The 21,856-nt window shown below is 47.4% G+C and overlaps 3 protein-coding genes across 11 annotated transcripts in view; 1 reads left to right on the forward strand and 2 right to left on the reverse strand.

The window, feature by feature from the left end:
- Window positions 1–4,589, forward strand: part of LAMA5 (laminin subunit alpha 5) — an 85,343-nt gene extending 80,754 nt beyond the window's left edge. For both annotated transcript variants that reach the window (XM_064391963.1, XM_064391964.1), the window contains exons 70-80: window positions 138–268; window positions 350–517; window positions 610–742; window positions 849–1,006; window positions 1,124–1,310; window positions 1,531–1,683; window positions 1,799–1,958; window positions 2,050–2,180; window positions 2,278–2,368; window positions 3,061–3,180; window positions 3,305–4,589. In XM_064391963.1, coding sequence (XP_064248033.1) covers window positions 138–268; window positions 350–517; window positions 610–742; window positions 849–1,006; window positions 1,124–1,310; window positions 1,531–1,683; window positions 1,799–1,958; window positions 2,050–2,180; window positions 2,278–2,368; window positions 3,061–3,180; window positions 3,305–3,459 — 1,587 coding nt within the window. In that variant the 3' untranslated portion in view covers window positions 3,460–4,589. The remainder of the gene's footprint in view (window positions 1–137; window positions 269–349; window positions 518–609; window positions 743–848; window positions 1,007–1,123; window positions 1,311–1,530; window positions 1,684–1,798; window positions 1,959–2,049; window positions 2,181–2,277; window positions 2,369–3,060; window positions 3,181–3,304) is intronic.
- A 143-nt stretch (window positions 4,590–4,732) lies between these two features.
- Window positions 4,733–11,448, reverse strand: ADRM1 (ADRM1 26S proteasome ubiquitin receptor). Of its 5 annotated transcripts, none has more exons than XM_064391967.1 (10): window positions 11,365–11,448; window positions 10,459–10,669; window positions 10,095–10,211; window positions 9,892–10,015; window positions 9,383–9,469; window positions 7,267–7,348; window positions 6,817–7,046; window positions 6,337–6,494; window positions 5,566–5,668; window positions 4,733–4,958 (listed from the first exon to the last, which is right to left on the reverse strand). In XM_064391967.1, exons 2-10 carry the CDS (start codon window positions 10,666–10,668, stop codon window positions 4,852–4,854), a joined length of 1,218 nt encoding a protein of 405 aa, XP_064248037.1. In that variant the 5' UTR covers window position 10,669; window positions 11,365–11,448; the 3' UTR covers window positions 4,733–4,851. The 5 variants fall into 5 exon arrangements, with proteins under 5 accessions (XP_064248037.1, XP_064248038.1, XP_064248035.1 ...); XM_064391968.1 differs by having other exon boundaries at window positions 11,372–11,431; XM_064391965.1 differs by lacking the exon at window positions 11,365–11,448 and adding an exon at window positions 10,747–10,897.
- A 1,105-nt stretch (window positions 11,449–12,553) lies between these two features.
- OSBPL2 (oxysterol binding protein like 2) overlaps window positions 12,554–21,856 on the reverse strand; it is a 33,300-nt gene continuing 23,997 nt past the window's right edge. For all 4 annotated transcript variants that reach the window (XM_064391179.1, XM_064391177.1, XM_064391178.1 and 1 more), the window contains 7 exons: window positions 21,685–21,792; window positions 20,674–20,763; window positions 19,914–20,034; window positions 17,970–18,098; window positions 17,128–17,251; window positions 16,398–16,488; window positions 12,554–15,233 (listed from right to left, as the gene is read on the reverse strand). In XM_064391179.1, the coding sequence (XP_064247249.1) occupies window positions 15,131–15,233; window positions 16,398–16,488; window positions 17,128–17,251; window positions 17,970–18,098; window positions 19,914–20,034; window positions 20,674–20,763; window positions 21,685–21,792 (766 nt within the window). In that variant the 3' untranslated portion in view covers window positions 12,554–15,130. The remainder of the gene's footprint in view (window positions 15,234–16,397; window positions 16,489–17,127; window positions 17,252–17,969; window positions 18,099–19,913; window positions 20,035–20,673; window positions 20,764–21,684; window positions 21,793–21,856) is intronic.

Here is a 21,856-nt window from a genome sequence, read left to right on the forward strand (position 1 = left end):
TTCCCCTTGGGCAAGAGGGGATTGTGATGGGTCCAGGATGTGAATCTGCAGTGAGATCTGCACCCTGAGCTCCTAGGGGGTGAATGGGCTCTTCCTTGGGGTTCAGCTGCTGAGCTGCTGCGTGATGCTTTCTGCAGGAGGGGACATGCCAGGTGTCCCTCCAGAGGGGCCAGCTGGCCTTGAACCTGCTGGGGAGTGAAGTCACCAGTGCCAGTGCCTATGCAGATGGCAGGGCCCACTACGTGGCCTTCTACAGCGATGCCCGTGGGTAGGTGTCCCGCTGGGGGTGCTGCTGGGGGCCGGGGTGCCCGCAGCCTCGGGGTCCTGCTGAGCCCCTGCTGCCCCCCAGGCTCCGGCTGTACGTGGATGATGAGCTGCAGGACACCAGGCCGGGCCCCGGGCCGGGGCGGCGGCAGCGGCGCCAGGACGGGCGGCGGCTCTTCCATCTCGGGGGCTCCGCAGAGCCAGGGGCCCTCAGCAACCTCACCGGCTGCATCGGGAACGTCTTCGTCAGGCGGTGAGGGACACCGTGCCCCTTGCACACAGCAGGGCTCAGCCCCTTCCTGCCTCCCAGCTGCCGTGACAAGGACCTTTTCTCCCCGTGAGCAGGATGTCAGAGCCACAGATGGTGGTGGACCTGCAGCAGAACGTGGAGAGCATCAATGTCACCATGAGCTGTCCCTTGGGCGAGCAGTCACAGCAGCTCAGAGTCACTCCGAGGAAGGACAGGCGGAAACCCAAGGTACCAGCTGCTGCCTGAACTCCCCACATCCTCCTCCTCATCCTCCTCAGCTCTGCTGGCAGGGCAGGAATGCTCCCCTCACTCTATTCCCTGGTGCACATTGCAGGTGCCGGGCAAACCTGCGCCCAAGGGCCGCCGCCACGACCAGGACGGGCTGTGCCAGCTGCACCCCCAGCCCCGCACAGCCAGGGGCTCCTTCCGCTTCGGGGGGGCCCCGAGCAGCCGCTGGGAGTTTGATGAGATCCCAGCCTCCTTTGGGTGGAGGTGAGCCTCGCCCCGTGCCCACCCCGTGCAGTCCTGGCCCTGGGATCATGGCCTGGAAGCACATGGGCCATGCAGTTGCGGGAGAGCCGGGTGCTCCCACACTCCCTGTCCCTGCAGGTCCCATTTCTCGCTGGAGGTGAAGCTGAACTCCTCCAATGGGCTGCTGTTCTACGTGGCGGGCGAGCGGGGCTCCTCCATGGCTCTCTTTGTGTCCAACGGGCGCTTTGTTTTCCTGGTGGACGTGGGCAGGCGCCGGCTGCGCATCCGCAGCAAGGACAAGTACCGTGACCGGCGCTGGCACACGGTGAGCGGGGCACGGGGCTCAGCAGGACCTCCCTGAACCACAGCAGTGCCCCTGCAGGGGCTGGCTCAGTGCAGCCCTGCTCTGGGTGTGTGGTACACTGCATTTCCAGGGGAGCAAAGGGGACAGCGAAATCACAGCCGGGGCTGGCTGAACCTCTGAGCTGAGGCCTCCCTTTGCTGGGGCTCCTCCCAGTCTTGGCACTGACCTCTGCTCCTTGCAGGTCTTCTTCAGCAGGGACCAGAGCCGGGCCCAGCTGGTCATCGATGGGCTGCGAGCCCAGGGTGCTGCAGTGGCCACCACGGGGCTCTTCGTGGCCCAGACCCCCTTGTACGTGGGGGGGCTTCCAGCTGGAAAAGCCAAGGCTCACATACCGGTAAGGGCTTGGCGGCCCCATGGCATCTCCCTCTCTCAGCCTGTTCCCAGTCCCATGGCATTAGCTCGTGCCTCCCAGCTTTGCCTGCTGTGTGCTCAGGGGCCTCTCTCCACAGGCTGCATCGGCCTCCAGCTTTGATGGCTGCCTGAGGAACCCACAGCTGGACGGGAGGCCCCTGGGTCCCCCCTCAAGCACTTTTGGGGTGACGCCGTGCTACGAGGGCGCCCTGGAGAGCGGCGTTTTCTTTGCTGCAGATGGTGGCTCCATCGCCTTAGGTACCCCACTGTGGCCAGGGATTAGGAGGTCACACTCCCTGGGAATCCCCTTGGGAATGCCCACTCCTCACCAGTGGCGTTTCTCTTCCAGCTGACGCAGTGATGACTGAGCAGGACTTGGAGGTGACACTGGAGGTGCGTCCCCGCGGTGCCTCTGGCCTCATCTTCCACATCGGCACGCGGAGAAGCCACCATCTCCTGCTCTACATGGAGGAGACCAAGGTACTGGGAGGGGGATCCCCCACAGGCTTTCAGGGAGTGGGTGTCTGCTGCCTGTCCCTCTCAGCTCTCCAGCTCTGATGGGTTTCTCTCACCCCAGGTCACTGTGAGAGCGGGCTCTGGGGCTGATGAGTTCTCAGCGTCGGTGACAAGCCCAGCTCTCTGCGACGGGCAGTGGCACACCATTGCAGGTGAGGTGACAGCTCCCCTGGTTCTGTGCCTCTGCTCCAGCCCTGCTCAGCCCACATCTCCTAGGGAGCTCAGGACAAGCCCAGGCTCAGGAATTTAAACCCTATCCACCTGCCGTGTGCACTTAGCTGCCATGAGGGCAATTTCCTAATTAACAAGAACTCCTCCCTGATCTTAGCACTGTCAGCTCTGGTAGTCAGGCGAAGCAGGTTGTTTTTCCACTCCATGGAGCTGCTGGCAAGGCCAAGGATGTGCCACAGGACTTGATCCATCCTGGACTGTGTCCAGCTTGAAGTGAAAGCCCAATTTGCTTTGGTGTCGAGTGTATCCAAAGGGCTCCAAGCCCATAGTTGGGAGGGGGGATTGCAGAATTCATACCTGCACAGGAAATTCAGCCTTTAATGTAGCTGCCATTGAGCAAGTGGTGGTTTGCATCAAGCCCTTTTTGGGGTTGGGGGAACAGCTGCAGCCCCATCTTGTCACAGCTGCATTTTAAACCTTCATCTTGCTCAGCCAGCCCTGGGTGAGGATTTGGGGAGATTGTCCCAACTCTGGGCATTTCCCAAGAGCTAGGCCAGGCCCTTTGACCCTCAGTAGTTTAGCTCTTGCTCCAGCAGTGGGTCTAGGCTGGAGAGCAGAGGTGGGCTTGCTCCATGGGTAAGGAAGAAGCACTGACTGTTGTTTTCTTTTGAAGTTACCAAATGGAAAAACGTAATCCAGGTGGATGTGGACACAGAAGGCAACCACACAGTGGGACCCAGCCAACCTCCTGCACCCAGCACAAGGGCAACCTTCTCCCTGGGAGGGCTGCCAGGTGAGTTGGGAAAGATGTGCTCCAGGATGAAATACCCCAAGGACAAGGCAGATACTATTCCTGGTGTGAGGAAGAGGTGTTTAAGCCTTTGCCAGACTAATGCCTGCTTTTGTTTCTTCTGCAGAGACAGACAAGGCCAGCACAGGGCTGCTGTTACCTCCCCTCCCTCACTACGTGGGCTGTGTCAGGAACCTGCAGATTAACCAGAGGCACGTGGAGCTGCCTCGAGCAGGGGCTGCCCGGGGCTCTGTCAGCCTGCAGGGCTGCCCCGTGCTCTAAGTGCCACACCAGGGACAGCCCGAGGGACAGAACGCTGCTGCAGCCCTGGTGTCACCACTGAGAGCACTGACCGTGCTCAGACACACTTCTCTCCAGTGACTGCAGGCACAGGTCTGGGCCGCAAATCCCAGGGGAAGGAGGGCAGGGGAGGATGGTTGGGGAGAAAGGGGCACTTTGGGGATGTTTCACAAATAGAACCAAAAAGTTGGAGCGGGATGTGGCGACAGGTGAGTCCTTGCTGGGTGGTCCAGGATCTGCAGCAGGGCTCGTGCTGCCCCGTGGCCCGTGGTGGTGCAGCACAGAGCAGCCCTGCAGCTCGTCCTGAATCCTGTCCCTTCACCCCACACGTACAAGGCACATAGATTTAGTTCACTGAACACTTGAGGCTGTTAATAAATGTCACAGACTGTCTGGTGATAAAGGCTGCAGGCAGTTTCTGGTTTATAATAAATGCAATTAGGACAAACTGGATTAATTCCGTTGGTTTTGGGGTTTTATAAGCAAGGGCACATTTAACCTCCCCCCAAGGGCAGGCTCAGCTCACCTGCTACTGCTACGCAAAGAGCTCTGCAAGGGGGAACTTGGACAAAATTCTGTTCACAGAATTAGCATCTTCTTATCAGAATAATTTATAAGAATCAAAAAAAAGAACAGAATAGGCTGGGAGAACTGAGGGAAAGCAGAAAGGCACAACCACCACTGGCTCTGCACTTGCACTCAGCACTGGTAGTACACTGACAAAAGTCCTGTTGTGTGAAGCAAGAAACCATTGCTTGAAAGGGAAGAAACAGAAAGGTTACCTCCACACCTGGCCCTCACCCACCCTGGCTCCTGCTCAGCCTCCCTCAGCCCTGGTGTAGTGCAGTCTCCACTTGAAGCAGCTTTTTTCTCCCAAGACACCCAGTTCACTCGTGCACTTACACGTCATATATATATTTGTGTGTGTATATATATCTCTGGCCACTTGGGGACAAAATCTTGCTTCTGAAATGGACTTGTAACTTATATCATTATATTGTGGGGTTTTTTTATGAGGGGTAAATATTGTAAAATGGGTTTTTAACATGTCCATCTTAAATGTAATTATGACCTGTTTTTAAAGTTGTAGTATTAAAGATGGTCTTTGTAAATCACTGGTACATACTTTGGAGTCAAAATAAAGTTTTATGTTACTCTCTTTCACTTTACCTGGGGAGAGTAAGCATCAGGCTGATGAGCTGGAAGAGGGATAATCAGCACTGTAGGGATGCTATACAGACTGGAAGGAACAGTATGGCAGATAAAGAAAATTTCTTTATTTGTAGATTTATATAAGCATAATATGAAGTTAGTAATCCTACTGCAGTTGCTTAAGTTAGTATCTAGGAATATCTGTAAGGAAGAGCAAATAACTTAATCTAAACTCATATCTTCCTCTTCATCTTTCTTGTCCTTAGAGTCTCCTTCCTTTTGGTCTGACTTGACACTGTTCTGCATGGCTTTGGCAAAGGCTTCCACATCTAGAAGTTAAACACACGAGTTATTGCCTTTCCTGGGCTGGACCTCATTGTCCACACAAGGTTAAAGCTTTGTTACTTAGAAAGCAAACAGGGAGGAAAATTTTAAACTAAGTAACACACATCCAGATCTCTCTGACACAGCATTTTATGCACTTTAATTGTGTGTGAGCATCCCAAGACCAGAATTCTGACATTAATGGGAGAGATGCTAAAAGCTCATTAGGGGAAAGGGACTGTCTCACTGCCAGAGCTGGCCCTGACTGTGTTCACTGATTTCATGTGAATCATTCAAGGCTCCCACAAGAAAGGCATTCCTGAACAAGGTGACTGTGCCACCTCCAGAGTCTTCTGCATCTCTAGCAAAAAAAGCTAACACATCTCTGCAGAGCCCCAACTTCTCTCACTGCACAGAACACCTCACTCTCTCTGCTGGAATACCTGTCCCACCCACCTTTTCCATGTAAACATCAGTGCAAGAGTCACCTTGCAGACTGACACCTCTCAGAGAGGGAGAGTTAGAGAGAAGCTGATCTTTACACCCCTTATTCAGTGGTGGTGTGCAGTGCCAACACCCCCAACAATCCCTTCTGCTCCCACCAGCACTCACCGCCTTTATTTGCTGCATCTACTGCCTCTGCAGGTAGCCCAAACTGGCTCATGAGTGGCCCCAGCTGTCCTGAAGCTAAGGCAGCACTGAACATGCTCAAAGCCTGTGGATTAGAGTCAACAGCATCAAAATAAAGTTTGCATCAGATTCCTGCAGCAGTTACCTCAGGAGGACAGCAGTCCTGTCAGGGCAGGGCTTGGGAACAGATATGCAATAAAATAATCACCAATTACATGTCCCTCGCTTCCTTTTGCATGGAAGTAGCTACAGTCTAATCTAAACCAGTCATTTAAGCTCCTGAAATTTTGTAAATGGACAAATTTTAATCAATTGATGTAAATTACTAGTTCAGATTGGTCTGTAAGATGCCAACTTTTATCACACAGTGTCCTGCAATTAAGGACTGGTGTTTCAAGGGATGTAGTGTAGTAACCATGAGCATCTCCTCTGCTCAGTCACATGAAATTACCTTTAAGGAGCCATTTGGAAAGGGAGTAATGAATTTGCTACTACTACTTCTGTCATTTGCCAGAGCACATTTATAGTAAAGAAGGTAAAGCTCAACTCCAAAAGAAAAAGTAAAAACGATTTCCCCATCTGCCCTTGAGTGACTGCAGGAAGAACTAATGCTCCATTAAACCATGTCACTCCTTTCCACTTCTACTGAGCAACCTCCCACTCGGAACAGTGCCAGAAGCCTGGAAAAGCAGGGCAAGGTGAATCAGGAGGATGGGAAAGGGGGAAGAAGTTCCCCCCAGAGCCAGCATCTACCTGCTGGAACTGAGGAGACGTCAGGGTGTTCTGGATCTCTTCGGCAGTCTGCGGCAGGGATTCCCCTGAGGGAAGGTAAGGCATCAGTCGCTCCTGAACCTCAGCGTTGGCCAGGATGGGAGCCATGATCTCAGGAGTCAGAACAGCTGCCAGGTCCACTAGGAGAAAACAAAAGGGTTGGCTGTTAGACTACACCCAAACCCCACGTTTTTGACATGTAAATCAAATTATCTAGTCAGGGTCTGAGAATTAAAATAATTACCACACTGCCACCATCTTTTCTCCCTCTCAGTTTTGGAGTGAGAATAAGTCTCCTGAAGCAGTCAAAACCAGCAATGAAATTAAAAAAAAAAAAAAACACCAAAAAACAGGAACAAAAAAATTAAGAGACCTTTCAAACCAATGTGGAACAGGACAGGACAGTAAAACAGCTCCAAAGGACTCCAGGATCCAGCAGCTGCCTGGTCAGAGCACTGTTACCTTGCTGTCCTCCTGCTCCAGATGGCACATTCATAGTAGCTAAAATGTTCTGAAGGTCACTCAATTGAATGGGCTGTGTTGGGCTTGTGGCTGAGCTGGTTCCATTACCCGAGCTGGGAACGGGGCTGGGGCTGGTCACCGAGGCAGCCGCAGGAACGGACGGGGCCGGCGTTACCCGCGTGGAAGAAGTGGTGGAAGATGGAGTCACTGCAGCCGACTGGCTGCGAGAGCTGGGCAAGATAATTAGGGTCATTAATCCCCTGCAAAAACCTCTTGTATTCTGAAAAGCTTCTTTTCAAACCCTTACAGTATGAAAAACTCCTACCTCATTTTAGAGAGGTAATAAGCAGCCTTGATTCCCACCATATTCCCCATTCAATAAGGCATGATTCCTCCCACAGCAGTGGCAAGTTCCCACTGCAATAGCCCAGGGCAGACAAGGGCTCCTACCTCGATGATGAACTGCTGGTTGGAGGTCCCCCACTGCCGAGCAGACTGGCCAGCCCAGGTCCTGTCAGTGCACCCAGCCCACCTTCCGTGAACATAAAAGAAGAACAGGTTTAGACGTTTATTTCTTCAGGTTTTCTGCACCTCTCTTCTCTGGAGAGGCTGCTCTTGTACCTGAAAGGTTTTATTTGCTAAAATAGAGGAGGGGGTGAAAGAGCCCAACCCGCCCTCCTATCCCCTTCTCCAAATTAACAGAATCTTCTTTTCTGATCTTGCATCCCCATTAGAGAGCTGAACATCCCAGAAATTACTCCGTTTCTAGGTGTGAAGTTACTCTGGTTTGTGCCATCATTGTGACACAGCCCTCTCCTCTTATCTGCTACACCAAAAATCCAACTTTTCTATGAACTCTAAAACCAAGGCCCTCAGCAGAAGATCCCAGAGGTATCTCTGAGTCGCCACCACTCTCTCCTCACAGACCAGGGGTTTGCAGCTTCAAACCTAACGCAGAGATGTGGCAACAGAATTAGCCAAGCTCTTAAACACTTCACAGGCAAAGGAAGGACAGCTCCACACACCAAGTGCTCTCAGGGGAGCAGCCAGCAGGAAACCAACACCCTTATGCCAAAGAAACCAGAACCAGCCTCCTCCAGCTACCAAGGACTTGTGGCAGGGAGAAGAACCTCAGCTGGGAGAAGGCCTGGCTGCTGGCCCCCTGGAGTTGTCAGGGACTTCACTGCTCCCCTACAACTCCTTTGAGCCACATCAGCCAAACACTCCATTTCCCATCAGCAGTTCCTTGCACCACACCTGATTATACACACAAAGCACCTGCATTTCTCACCCACCTTTGGGAGCACCTGGGATCAGAGGACAGAACAGCATTCAGTGAGCAAACCCATGGCCAACTGCAGCTACAGACCCTGCAGGTCAGAATGAGCCCCTGCCAGCCCCTCCTTGCACAGGAACAAGCCCATAGAACCAGCACTTCCTGTCACTTTCCCGAGTTTCCCCAGCAGCAGGCGTGGCAGGTGAAGCTCACCACACACTGCTCTGCTCCATTTCATGGTAAAAGTGATCCAGGAGCAAGAGAGCTCCTTTGGAGCTCTGCAGAGCCCCAAGAGATGCAAACCAGCTGTGATGAAGACAACACTCCCAGGGGAAATGATCCCCAGGGACTCACCACAACCACTGTTTGCAGCAGCAAGCAGATGGTTCTCTTTCTGCTACGTGTCAATCTGGTTCTGGCTGAACGTAAAGGCAAGGAAAGAAGAATTGCTGAGGAAAAGTGTTGAAAAAAGGAGGACAGTCTCAGGATTATGTGAAGCTTCAAGAGGAAGATCTTTTCCAAACACATCCTGAAAGGCCAGATTTTTCCAACACTACCATGAGATTTGCATCTGAACATCCCACCAATATGCATCTGAGGCTAAAAAGACACCAGCCAGATCCACAAAACTGGACTTCTGAGCTTAAGCACAGAACCTTTGTCACTGCTGTGCTCCTTTGCCTAATTACACTCGAGGGTCTGACCCATCAGAAAACGCTCCTGGAGCACAGACAGCAATGAGAACAGCCCCCAGCCCCTTCAGAAACCAGTGATTCCAGCTCCCCCAGGGCTGCCCAGGAGAGAAAGCCCTGCCCTGAGCCTTGCCCCCTGACTGGGGAGTGCTGTGGGGTGGGACCACTCCGACCTTCCTCTTGAACTCTTTCTACTTTGCACACAAATATTCACTGAATCAGAGACAACACAAGCAATCCCACAGCTTGGTAACCAGCACATTCACCAGGAGCAAATCACTGGTTTTCAGCCCCTGCTCCAGTGAATATTTAGGAGGAAAAAGTGGAGTAGAAAAAAACAAGGAAGAAAAAAGCAGAAGATTCAGTACAGCAAGGAGCAGAACCACAGTTCCTTGCAGATCAAGCCCTGAGCTGAGTGCTGTGTAGAATCTGGTACCCTTTTTTCTGTCCCTGAGCTCACCTCTGAGGCAGGGCTTTGCCTTCTCACATGAAAGAAGCGCTATTGAGATCAATAGCACTGCTTGAGAACATTGTCAGGTAAGATTTAACCTGGCAGGAGAAAAGACCATTTTGGCATAAAGATATTAAAGCATTTTACCAAGTCCTCCTAAGCCCGTTGGTCCGATCAGCTGCATGAGCTGGTTATGGCTCATGTTTCCAAGAAGGCTTTGCAAGCCACCCTCACCTAAAAACAAAAACATTCTGAAACACAACATATTCACATGGTTTTTTTCACAGCACTCCGGCTCAAACAGCAGGAGATTAATTGGCATCACATTCTGTATGGAAAAACAGTTTCAAGTGTTTACTGATTCATGATCTTCATAAAAGATAAATGTAACGTGGTTTCATAAAGAGGTAAGACTCCAGAGAATCTACTGGAAACAAAGAGATTTCTCCTGGCAGTCTTAACTTTCAGCCTACACCTATTTAACAGCACAGTTTATTCTGCTAAAGGCACATTCTGTTAATAACATTGTCCCCAGCTCACCCTCCACAGCCATCAGGGATTTCTTCCTAGGGAACTCTAGGGGCTTAGTCTAGACATAAATTTAAAAAAAAAAAAAAAAAAGCCTCTGAGATGAAGGAGCAGAGAATGGACTGTACCTCCCAGTGCTGAGAGCTCGTGGCCTCCACTGGCATTCCCACCCAATGCCCCTGGCATGGGGGGATTGTTCAGATACTCGTTCACCTTACGGCAGTGCTCCTCATCCTTGTCTGTCTTGGGCTCCTGCAAGAGAATTGCTCTTGGTATGAGTCACACTGGGGGGATTTTCATCCAAGACCTTTGTCCTTGGCTTCCCACAAACCTGCATCCAGAAGAAGAGTCGTTTGGATCCTGCCTTGAACTTCAATACATACACACGGCCTGTGGTGCACTGCGGGACTCTCTTGAACTCACAGTCGTCAGGAAAAATAATCAAATCCTGGAAAGTGTGTCAGGAGAAACAAATGTTTGAGAAACTACATCAACATTCCTTTTCACCTCCCAAATCCCACTGCTCTACTCCACAAACTTTCTTCCATCTGCTCCTCAGAGCAGAGAGCATGTGGAAGTGCAGGTCTGTCAGTGACATTCTCACCCTAATTTGTCCTGCAGGAGCTCTTTCTGCAGTGCCAGCAGATCCGAGCATGACATAACACCCCAGCACTGAAACACCAGCTCATACTCACATCCTCCACATTGCCTGAAGTCCTGTCCTTCCAGCAGAAGTGAATGAGGGAATCATCAGTTTGCTGGATGTAAACGAGGCCTTTTCTCTTGTCTGGAGTTACAGTGCTGCCTTTCAGGGACATCTTCCCTGCCCGAAACTCCACCAGGTATTTGCTCGAGGAGCCACGAGAGCCTGGCACCAGGCTTGGAAATAACGCACCTGAAGACATCCTGGAAAGAGAGAGCAGCAGGTGTGATGAGAAACCTTCCCATATCCTCTCTTCCCAGTATCAAATGTCAACCTTTACCAGGTGGCTTCACAAAAGCAATCTGTTCTGCTGCCTGCAGAGTTCCACGGTGATTCAACTGAGCTAAAGCAGAACCCTGGATGAAGACAGGAGGCTCTACAGCCCCTCACTAATAAAGGACAGCCTGTGTACTGAGGCGCTTGAAAATTAAACCACCGTCCCCCGGCGCTTCCTTCTTCAATTGGAACCATGGCTCAAAGCAGGAAGCCCCGCTGTATCCTCACACAGCGGCTCCAGCACGGGCAGAGCCGCACAGGCTGCCCCGAGCTGCGCTGCCCCTCGCGCTGCCCCGGCCCCTCCTCCGCACGGCCCGACCCGCGGGCCTGGCGGCGATGCCGGGCCCGGCCGGCCCCGCGGCTGCTCCGGGGTCGCGCTGCGCTCACAGCCCGGCCGGCCCCGGCCCCGCCGCCGGGCAAACACTCGCAGCCGAGCCGGGACTGGGGGGGGGGGGGGGGGGGTCGCGGCCCGGCCCGAGCACCCCCCGCGCGCCCAGAGGCCGCGATCTTCTGCCAGGCCCCTCGAGGCCGCCGTGCCGCCTTCCCCGCGGCAGCAGAGCCCCAGCCCGGCCGCCGCTGGGCGCGCGGTCCCGGGGGAGCGGCGGCGGGACCCGAGCGGTACCTTCAGCCTTCAGCCTCCTCCTCCTCCTCGGCCGCCGCCGCCTCAGCTCTTCCTGCCCCGCGCGCCGGAACCCCGCCCCGCGCGCGCGCCGCCGCGGCCCCGCGCTATTGGCTGGCGCGGCTGCCAATCAAAGGGGGCGGGGCGAGGCGCCCCTGCTGTGTCACGGAACATGGCGGCGCTCCCCCCTCACACCCCCCAGGCCCTCATGACCCCCTCGCCCCCGTCCCAGCACAGCCCAGCGCCAGCGCGTCTCCAACATCGCCTTTATTTTATTTATAGGGCAGGGAATGGTTACAAACATAAATCCTTCCACGAAAGGCCCGCCGGGCCCATGGCCAAAGCCCGGGTTGCCTCACAGTATTTCAGTATTGCTTCCCTGCCCCAAATCACAGGGGCAAAAAAAAAGTCAACACGGGTGTGTTCCCAACAGCAGCTTTGGGTGAAGAGTCTTGGGTTTGCTTTTTAAAAGCGGTTTTGGGCTAAAAACTTACTGGAAAATTATTTTAAATTATTAAACGAGAATAAATAGTTCTCATTAGGTGTCTTCTAGGATCGATGGCTCCTGTTCTCATTGATCCAGGTGCCAAGTGTTCTACAAACGCTGGATGTGTGAAAAGCTGCTCCCCGTTTACAGCAGGACATCACCTCCCAGACACAAATGCTGACAGCAATACCAAGTGAACTTTCACATTGATAACATCACAGAATCACAGAATTTCTAGGCTGGAAGAGACCTTTAAGATCATCCAGTCCAACCCATGTTCTAACACCTCAACTAGATCAGGGCACCAAGTGCCACATCCAGTCTTTTTTTAAACACATCCAGGGATGGTGACTCCACCACCTCCCTGGGCAGATGATTCCAGTATTTGACCACTCTTTCTGTGAAAAACTTCCTCCTTAAGTCATTTTTTACCAGAAGCCCACTCTCCCCAGCTCCCTCTCCATCCTCACACAGGCGAGGTCAGTGCTGGCAATGCTCCCGAGGCTCTTCCCCCTGCCAGTTCCAGCCAGCACCTCCACCCGGGGCTGGAGGTGTCCAAAGCTCTGATTTAAATCATCTCTGCCCAGTGACCATCCCAATGAAATCAAGGTACAGCCCCACAGCTGGCTGAGCAAAGCCAAAGGCCTCCTGGCCCCCCCCCACCAGCTGAGCTGTACGGGTCTCACAAAAATCTCTGTCACCATCCAGAGGCCCAAAGGGTATTTATTTATTAAGTATTTATTATAATTTCTTTCTAGCTGGTTTCTCTATGCAGCTGTATTAACATATACTAACACAGTTATCTTATATACAGTGTTTAATCAAGTTATAAAAGTGACATTCTTTCAAAAGGTGCAAAGTTATTAATGTTTTGACACGTAAACTACTGAGGCGAGATCTGCATCGAAAATAAAAACTTTTGGACTTTGAGAGCATTAGGAATGCCAGGGCTGGCCAAGCAGAGCCGTGTCGGCAGCGCAGGGAAGGGTTCTGAAAGTGTTGCCAATGAAGAACAATAAATTAAAAGAATGGGTTTGGAACTAATCTGAAATTTTACTGAAAACTTCAGACTAAAGGAAAGGGAGACGGGGGTGAAGATGCAACTAATGAAGTGTTCTTAAACTGGAAATGTTCCCAGTTTCTTTTTATATCCCATGAAGATTCTATACTGAAGTTTGGATTAAACACATTGGTACAATTGTTTCATGCTTTCACATAATGACAAGGCTTTAGGTCTTTGAATTTAAATCCTGGCTTAGACAAAAGGGATGCTAACCTGTACACCTCCTCTTGGAAACAGAACAACTGTACAGTTTTTTTTCCATTCAGGCAATTTCTATTTATATGCCTTGTTTTAAAAACGTCACTCCAGCATCGAACATACCATGTAATTAAAGTAAGTTTTAAACTCCCACTGGTCTAATATGGGATTCATTTTAATCCTCACCTAACAAAAAATTCCCTATGGTATCTGCAGCACGTCTGGAAAGGGGTTAACAGTGCCTGACACAGTCATTAAAGCTCAGGTTTTTATCAAAACTATTTTATGCTGTTCCATGTGGATCAGCAGTGTCTTTTCAGAAGTGTCTGTGCCCATACTAGGAACAAACACAACCCCACTGTGCCACTAAGTCCAGCTCAAGTTCTGAGGACTTCCATCAACACAAATTACAAATTTTGGCAACAGAATCAAGTTGCCAAGAACAAGATTCAGATTGTGCCCCTCCTTATTGCCTTGAAGTTTTACGGCTTATTTTTCCAATGGAGACAACTAAATTTTCCCCAAATGTAATCCAATTGTTGTACACATGATTTGCTGGAACAATTTCTCTATGAATATGTTAATTTTCTTTTGCTTTTTAATTTTCTGAGAAACACTAAAAAAATCTACTTTCTGGATGAAATCACAGATGTTTTGGACAAAAATCAGACCAATTCTTTCTTGGACTCTTCATGTTGCTGGCACTTAACACCAACAATTTCTAAATTACTGTAAACTACACAGCAGCACAGCTGCTCTCCATTTTTGCCTGGTTACTCAATTAAAAACTTTCATAAAAGAAGCAGCAACATAAGGATAAGTTTTAATTACTGGACCAAATTTTTCAAGCCTTCCTCCACAGCCTGGCCCTGAAGTATACCACTTGAAAGAAAATGAAAGCATCAGTTCAGTAATTGATTATTTCCAGTATTATATGGCTTTGATGGTTTGATATGGAATTAAAAAAAAAAATCCCACTTTTTGACATCACGTGCTCACAGGAAACTTGTAATAGGTATAACTCTGCCAAAGCTTTAAACTGATTCTGCTTTTTCACATACAAAACAGACATGACCTAATAATGAGAAACATGCAAACCAAAACTTCCCCAAAACATGAACCTGCGTGGATACACACACGGAAGTGCTCCCAAAGGAAAGTTTAGTCTAGAAGCATACACAGTGCCAAAGCTGCCAAAGGTAGTGCAGAAGAGTTAAGCCTCCAAGTGGTAGCAAGCAATATATTGTACATTGGAACCACCTCGACATTCCTGCTATTGCTTCCAAAGCTTCTCCTATGGTAAGGACAGCATTTGACCTCAGGAAATGCACATTTTGGGTGTGCCCTTCCCTTCTCCTAACGTATGCTCTATGGGATTTATCACAGGTATGCAGTTTAATGCTCACAGTGTCCCAAAGTTGTGAAGACTCTGTAACAGACAACTACAGTGAGAGAGCCTGGGGCTGGGTTTTGTGTTCCCAAGGCTCTCAGTTATGGAATTGTTGAGAGTGGGGCCAGGAGCTCCTGCCCCAGGGAGTGCTACATACAGCATGGGGAGTGTGACAGGACTGGGTTTGATCCTGTTGGTACCACGTTGGCTTTTCATCCCTGCTCCGAGTGCCAAAAACTTCAGCTTCTTCTCTATTGTACTAAGTATCAAGGATATTATCTCTAGTTTATTTAAGTTATGTAGTTTTCAAGGATGTTATGTGCTCTACGGATACAGCATATCCTCCTGCCAGAGAAACTAGGGGAGGAAATGGAGAACCAAAGGTCCCTCTGAAAATTAGTGAAAACTTGATGATTTCAGGTGCAGCTTTACGGAATGAGCGCAGCAGTATTTAAATATTTGGCAATCCAACGTTAGTGAGAATTAAATCATTGATTGTTGACTGATAGAATTTCTGTTAAAATTTACTTTGAAAAGCTGGTTTTTGCTATCAACAAAACCAGAGTAACTGGCTTGGAATGAAATCTAGTAACTAGATGTCCGGATGAGATGAGCAATTGCTTCTGGAATTTCAGTATATGTCTGGACAGTCTGAGAAATTTCTATCAAAATAACCACCTGAGTACAGCCAATCTGGAGTCCCAGTGTATGGGTTAGTGCCTTGATGAAACCATCTGTAAAACAAAAAAAGGAGAGAAACAATAAAAGAAAAAAAGGAAACACAATGAATAGTTATTAGCAGAGGAAAAAACCCCCAGTGTTGCTTCTTTGACAAACCATTCTAAAAATACACTGGTATTTCTTATAAAAAATTCTTTGGAAATATTCTGAACATGAAAATAATTGAACTTCCTACACAATTATCATCACCTTGTAGAGCACCTTTTATTTTAGCATACAGTCAAGGAGTATTAAATTGATTTTAAAATTCCTGTCCTATTCCAAGTAAAAATAACATTGACTCTCTAGATTATATATATTATTTTTTACTTTAAAAGAATGCCAAATCTGTTACACAATCATTTTTGGAAATTTCTCCCAAGGGGAAACAGTTTCTGTTCTATGGAGCTGTGCCCTGCACAGAACATCAACAGCTGCTCACTTTTAAACCACGTTAACCAAAACCAATTTTATATTCTCTGGAAGAGATTTTTCAAGGCATTAACTGGAAAAAATCTGTAGCTACTCCTCCAGCTCTGGGAAAAGAATGCTTTCTCTTCTGAATTTCATAAAATCATGGAGCATCCCAAAGTTCTTGCCTTTGAAGGAAGCAACTGGCCATGAGCACACACTTGACTGCACAGCACTGGCAGCTGTGAAAAGCACCCTGTGGGAGCAGCAGCCAAATCACACATCACTCCCTGATGCACTCTGTGACTCAGAAATCACTTGAATATGCAATCAAAAAGGCAATTTCTGAAGTATCCAAGCCAAGAAATCCAAAGAGTGTGAAAATAAAAAGCCCCAGAGGGCCACAACGTCTTCCTCAACTACCAAAAGCTGGACAGGAATTGGTTAAAGGAGAGATGACACTTAACATTTTAACATTCATTTTAACAAAAACATGACCTCTGTAGGTTAAAAAAAAAATTCAGCATTACCACAGTAGTTAATTATGACAGGCTTCAGCATTTGTTAGGTATTTTTTCCAAGACAGACTTATCAACAATTTTAGCTTCCAGCTACATATTTAATTGTTGACCCAGCAATGCTTCAAGTGACACTATAAATTGTGCTGTCACGGAAGCAATCAGACACATGCTCTCCTGAACAAAAACAATTCAAGCAGTACCCAACTATTCCAAGCTTAAACAAATTCCTCCTTCCTTGCCCCTTACCGTGTGTGCCACTCCACCTCGTCTTTCGCACGCTCCTTGCGAGCAGCTCTTTGCTTCTCTTCCAGTCTCTCCTTCTCTCTGCTTGCCACATCTAGCCAATGTTTCAAGAGAAATTGGTAATTTAGCAAAAAAGAAACAAAAATGCAGAAAACACAGGAAAGAGCAGAGAAATGAAACAGAATTCATTTAAGCAAGACAAAGCATTTGCTGTACAGAGTCTTTAACAGCAAAAACCTACAACTCATTTCAGAGAAGCTGCTGCTACAAACACAGAGCTGAAACTGAGATGTTGGTGTTTTATCTCTCAGAAACACTGCACTGAGCCAGCAGGGAAGAACTCAGATTAGGCAACAACAGAGAGAGTGATTTTTTTTCACTTTGTGTTTCCTCTGACAAACACCAGAGCAGCAGAGCACGTCTGCTCACCACATGTCTCCAGACAAACTCCAGAGCAAGTGGAGCACATTTTGCAGCTCCTCCCAAGCCAACAAACACGCAAACACATCACAACACAGGACAGCAGCCCTGGGATGCATCTGCTCTCCCAGGCTCTTCGGGGAGAAAACAGACATCATACACTGTTCAAAAGCATGTTCAGTGTGCAGGATGAAAAAGAGATAAGGCTGCTCTGAGAATGAGAAACTGAAGATTGTTTCCTGCATCGACCTCCCTTCAGCCAGCCCTCCCAGAACGTACTCCTGTGCCAGTGTTTCCTGCAGCAAACACATACCCATGTTCCCGTTCTCCATGTTCCTGATGTCCGGACGCAGCCGGCAGTCCGTGGGAGCCAGGATTGCCTCCATGCCCTGCTCCAGCTCGTTGAGGCTCACAGCAAAACTGGTGAAATTGTACATCTGAACAGCAAATTGAAGAGAACACTCAAGTTATTCCAGCAAAGCAGTGCTGGGTTCCTTGCAATGAGTGGATACAACAAAGCTTCCAAGAGAAATTGCTGAGTCAAACCCCTACTGCCTGCCCTGAAGGCAAGGTTAGGTTCATACAACACCAGCTGATTTTTTGTTGGAGGGGAAGAACAAGAAAGGACAGATGGGGATGGAAATCACAGCTTTCATTTTTTTAAGCAGTCTTTGCTTGTGAGGATTAAGACAGATTGCCTACAATATTGATATTTAACAGCACCATTTTTAGAAAAAACCAAACAAAACCACCCACACCTAAAAGACCGAAGAGGCTTGTTGAAACTATGGATATTAATATCCTGCTGCCCAGCTAGTGCACCCTGTGGCAGCTTGTCTTGGAACAGCAGGGCCAGCAGAAGGGAATGTGTATCCATACTTCAGCCACTCTCAGTGCAAAGATCTCCCAGACAGGTTAAGCTGAGTCCCCAGATTCCCAGCTGCACTCAGAGCACACATTCCCTGTGCCAGCTCAGGCACAGCAGGCTGCTTTCAGCACAGGACCAAAGCACAGCTTGCTGGAGTATAATTTCAGTGCAGCGAGAACTGCCAGAGCCTGGTCCTGTGCCAAGGAGTGACACTGCAACAAGGCTCCCTGGACCATTACTCATGTTGGACCAGCAAGAGCAAGGCAGGGGCAGATTGAAACAGTTACCTGTGATGAGTTTGGTGGCCTACAGTTTATTCTCCAAAGCAATTTACTGCCTGGTATGAACTGCACTGTGTCTTGAACCTCTGGCATATCATCAGCCTCATCATTTTCAGATTTAATATCTTCTTCATTCTGAAACAGAGATAACATTTGGCAGAGGAACAAAGGAACATTGGATGGTTTCATCTCGGATTCTGCAGTGACTGTTGAAGAATCTGTTCACATTTCAGATACTGAACACTCCTGTACTTCTGCCTCACCCCTCCTGTTTGCTTTTCCTCACTCTGTATACAGCCCCTCTCATTTTTATCATGTCTTGCTCCTGATATTCCTGAATAGTCTCCCAACACTTAAATAAAACTTGAATATCTGTTAAAAATAAATCAGTAATAGTAATAATAGTAAATGAATGTCTTTCAGAAGTGTTTTCTCCAGCTTCCTTTCTACCCTATGCCATAGCTTAATTTCACCTCACATGACCATTATTTCTACAGGTGCAAATAAGCCAAGACTGAAATTTACACCAGTTCCCAAGTTAGTTCTTAAGTCATAAACAGGGCATGCCTGGTTTTGGATATTGCTTCACTGTTTGCAAAACATTCAGTTAAAAGAAGAGAGGCCCTCATTTCAGTCTGATCCAGACTCCAATCACAATTATCAGTGCCAGTTTTCTCACTGTGAAGAGTGTGTCCCTAAGTTTATGAATGCAGTGACTTTCCTTCCAAGTTCCTTTGTTACCAGCTGCACTGCTGTGTGCACATGTAAAACTCCAATGGCTCAGGGGGCTGCTCTCAGAACCTGAGAGAATCTGACTGCTGCAGGACACAGACAGCAGCACTGTGGAATTTCAGAGCATTTCACCATGAGAACCCATTTAAAACCACAACAACCAGAAGGGGAGTTTGAGGCAGTAACATCCTGGAGTGACAGTAACAGTTTTCCTTGCTCCCACCCCTTTTCTTTCTGCCCTCTTTGACATGGCTCATTTGTTTCAATCAAAAATACCCTACTAGGTTAAACAGAGCCTGTTTTATACACTAGAAAACAGCTCCATATGGTTAAGAGTCTAATTTCAATCATTTGGTTTGAGTATTCATTATTTAAAAAGACAGTTCTAGGCTACTTTCCATGTCAACATCTGGTTTACTGTTAGAGTTCCCCATATAAAAATAGTCTCAACAGGAAGGAAGGAAGGAAAGAAAGAGTTGATTTTCTTAAGATGAACAGAACCTTATTATTTTTTTTAAAGAGTCAAAATATAAGCCTGCACCATGATGGAATCCAGAGCCAAAAGCAAGGCCTGTTGTTGCTCTAGGTTCTTCTGATGTGAATACTTTTAAAGTTTGAGGCTCTTAACATCAAGAGTGATTAGCTTCTGTTTAACTTTTCATTTTCAGTGAGTAACTGTTGATATAAGGAAATCCAGAGTCCTCTGCTGCACATACAATATTTCCCATTTTCCATGTGACACTGAGGTCTTGGCAGCAATTTCCCTGACACTGCTTACATATGAAGTAAAAACCCTGTATGTTTCCAGACCTCTTTTTTTGTAAAGACTTTCTACATCCTAATTTCTGAAAATCTGCATCACCAAAAAGCATATCTGACTTGAACAAAACTGCTATTGTTTTTCCTGCCCAAATCCAACTATTTTTACTGCTGGAGTTGGCAGTAGAGCCACTTTCCTCATCCAAGGACTGGACACCATCAGCTTGGGGGTTGATAATTCATGATTTCTCTGACCAATCTCCAGCAGACACCATTCCTCTGAGCTCCCCTCCATGCCAGCAGCTCACACTACAGCCTGCAAAGCTCCAAGTGCCTTTGCACTGCCCCATCCAACCCCAACCAAAGGCAGCTTTTATCCCCCATTCACCCAAATAAGATGTTTTGATTTAATTTCTGATATTTCAGAATCTTTTCTCCCTAAAGAATCCTTCCCCTTACCGACTTCTTCTTCGGCTCACTGCCTCTCTTCTCACTCTTTTTGTAGGTCTCGTATGTGGTGGGATCAGTGCACCACAAACATTCTGTCCACTTGCCATAGATCACACACTGCTTCTTCCTGCTGCACAGAAACAAAGCAAAGGACACTGAGCTCTTCCTTCTGATTGGGCTGCTAAGCCAAGCCTTGCAGATTCTGATCTATATTAAATACTCAGCTTCCTACTTTGCTGTATTTTGTTTCTATTTGCAGATTTCACAGAAGCACAGAATGGGTGATTCTTAGAAAACACAGATGTTTGATAGGCAAAGAAAAGGTTTCAGCTCATTCCAGCCCTCCAGAACAGATCCTCATGACAGTCACATGCTTTTGCCACTGTTAGATGAATGTGGGTACATCAAAGCCAATTATAATACAGAGACTCAAAGTCACAAAACAGGTCTGGGTTAATTAAAAACTTTTAACAACCACATTCTCATTATTTTAAACTGAAGACTGGAATTATGACTGTACAATAGTAAATCAGTTGCAGCTACTCTGCATTTTCCCTTCATTTCCAAAATCTGGACTGGAGACTTTTTCTAATAATGCTTAAAAATTATCAAACTGAAATCAGGGGGTTTAATACTGACACAGAGAACAAAAATGAGTTACAAACTACATTGCTAGCAACTTTAAACTCACATCATTGTGGTCACTATGCCAGCAAAAGAAATGCCCCAGTGTTAAAATCAGAGAGACTAAGAGGTTTTTCTCACTTACTGCTTGTCCTGGATGTATCCCTCTACTCTGTGAAGCTCTTTCCCAAACAGTCCACACGGTTTAAAATTAAGGACACATTTATCTCCAGTACTGTGGAGGAAATAAGTACATGCTTAGAGAAGCAAGCCCCTAAATACATGAGAAAATTTATTTTACCTTATTTAAATTTTTAATATAGTCACAGTTAGCTGGTGGTTAGTTATGGTTATATATATATATAAAAAATTATTTTTATTTAACTATGGTTGATTATCTGACTGACCAGGACATGAAAAATGACACACAAATTTCAAAATTCCAGAGACCAAATTTTGTGCAAGTACAGAAGACAGGGTTACAGATTTGATGCTATGAGAAGTATCAAACAGCAGCTTGTTGGATTGAAGCTCTCATTTACTGACAGAGCAATGTGTGCAGTAGTAATGCTTCTCACAAAATTCCTTCTCTCATTTAGAAGGTAATTTATTTTATCCAAGTAAAAAGCTTTGATACAGGCAGTTGGCAGAGCAGTTGACAGTCTCCAAGTTCCCATTTCCCAACTCTGCAGTCATTTTTCTGTGCTGTGCCCTTAATTTAAGACACTGTCCATTATCTAAACTAAAAAAGTGAAAAATCACAATCAACACAATGGAGGCCCAACCTGCCTCTGACAATTATTCCATTCAATGGTTCTGCAGTTGAATTTAATTTCTGTTCTCTGGCAATGGTGCTGAATTTGGATGGGTAACTCACAAATGTAAAACCTTTGCTCTTCATAGGCCATCTGGCTTTGTGCCTTTTCATTAATAATATTATAAAAGTAATCTCAGGCCTAGGGAGAGTTTGCATTCATCAGGAGAAGAAAAAAAAAAAAACAACCCCACAAAAAGACAAAAAAAAAAACAAAAAAACCCCAAGACTTTGGAGCTAGAAAGCAAAGCTTCCTGTGTGTCTGACAAAAATCAAAATCTGCTCTGTAACATAAAAGACCACAACAATCCCTACAGCCCCTGGGTTCATGATCAGCATTACCTGTGATTTATAATTTCTACCACTCCATACTGTTCTAACCACAGTTTACCAATAATTACATTATGTACACAACAGGTTGGATTTGTCCATGTGTAAGCTTCATTGTGCCTGTCAAGGAAATAAGAGAAATAAATCATTTTCTTGAGCTTGAGATGGAAGCCTGCTTTCAATT

The sequence above is a fragment of the Passer domesticus genome, chromosome 16, assembly GCF_036417665.1.
Source record: "Passer domesticus isolate bPasDom1 chromosome 16, bPasDom1.hap1, whole genome shotgun sequence".
Lineage (NCBI taxonomy): Eukaryota > Metazoa > Chordata > Aves > Passeriformes > Passeridae > Passer > Passer domesticus.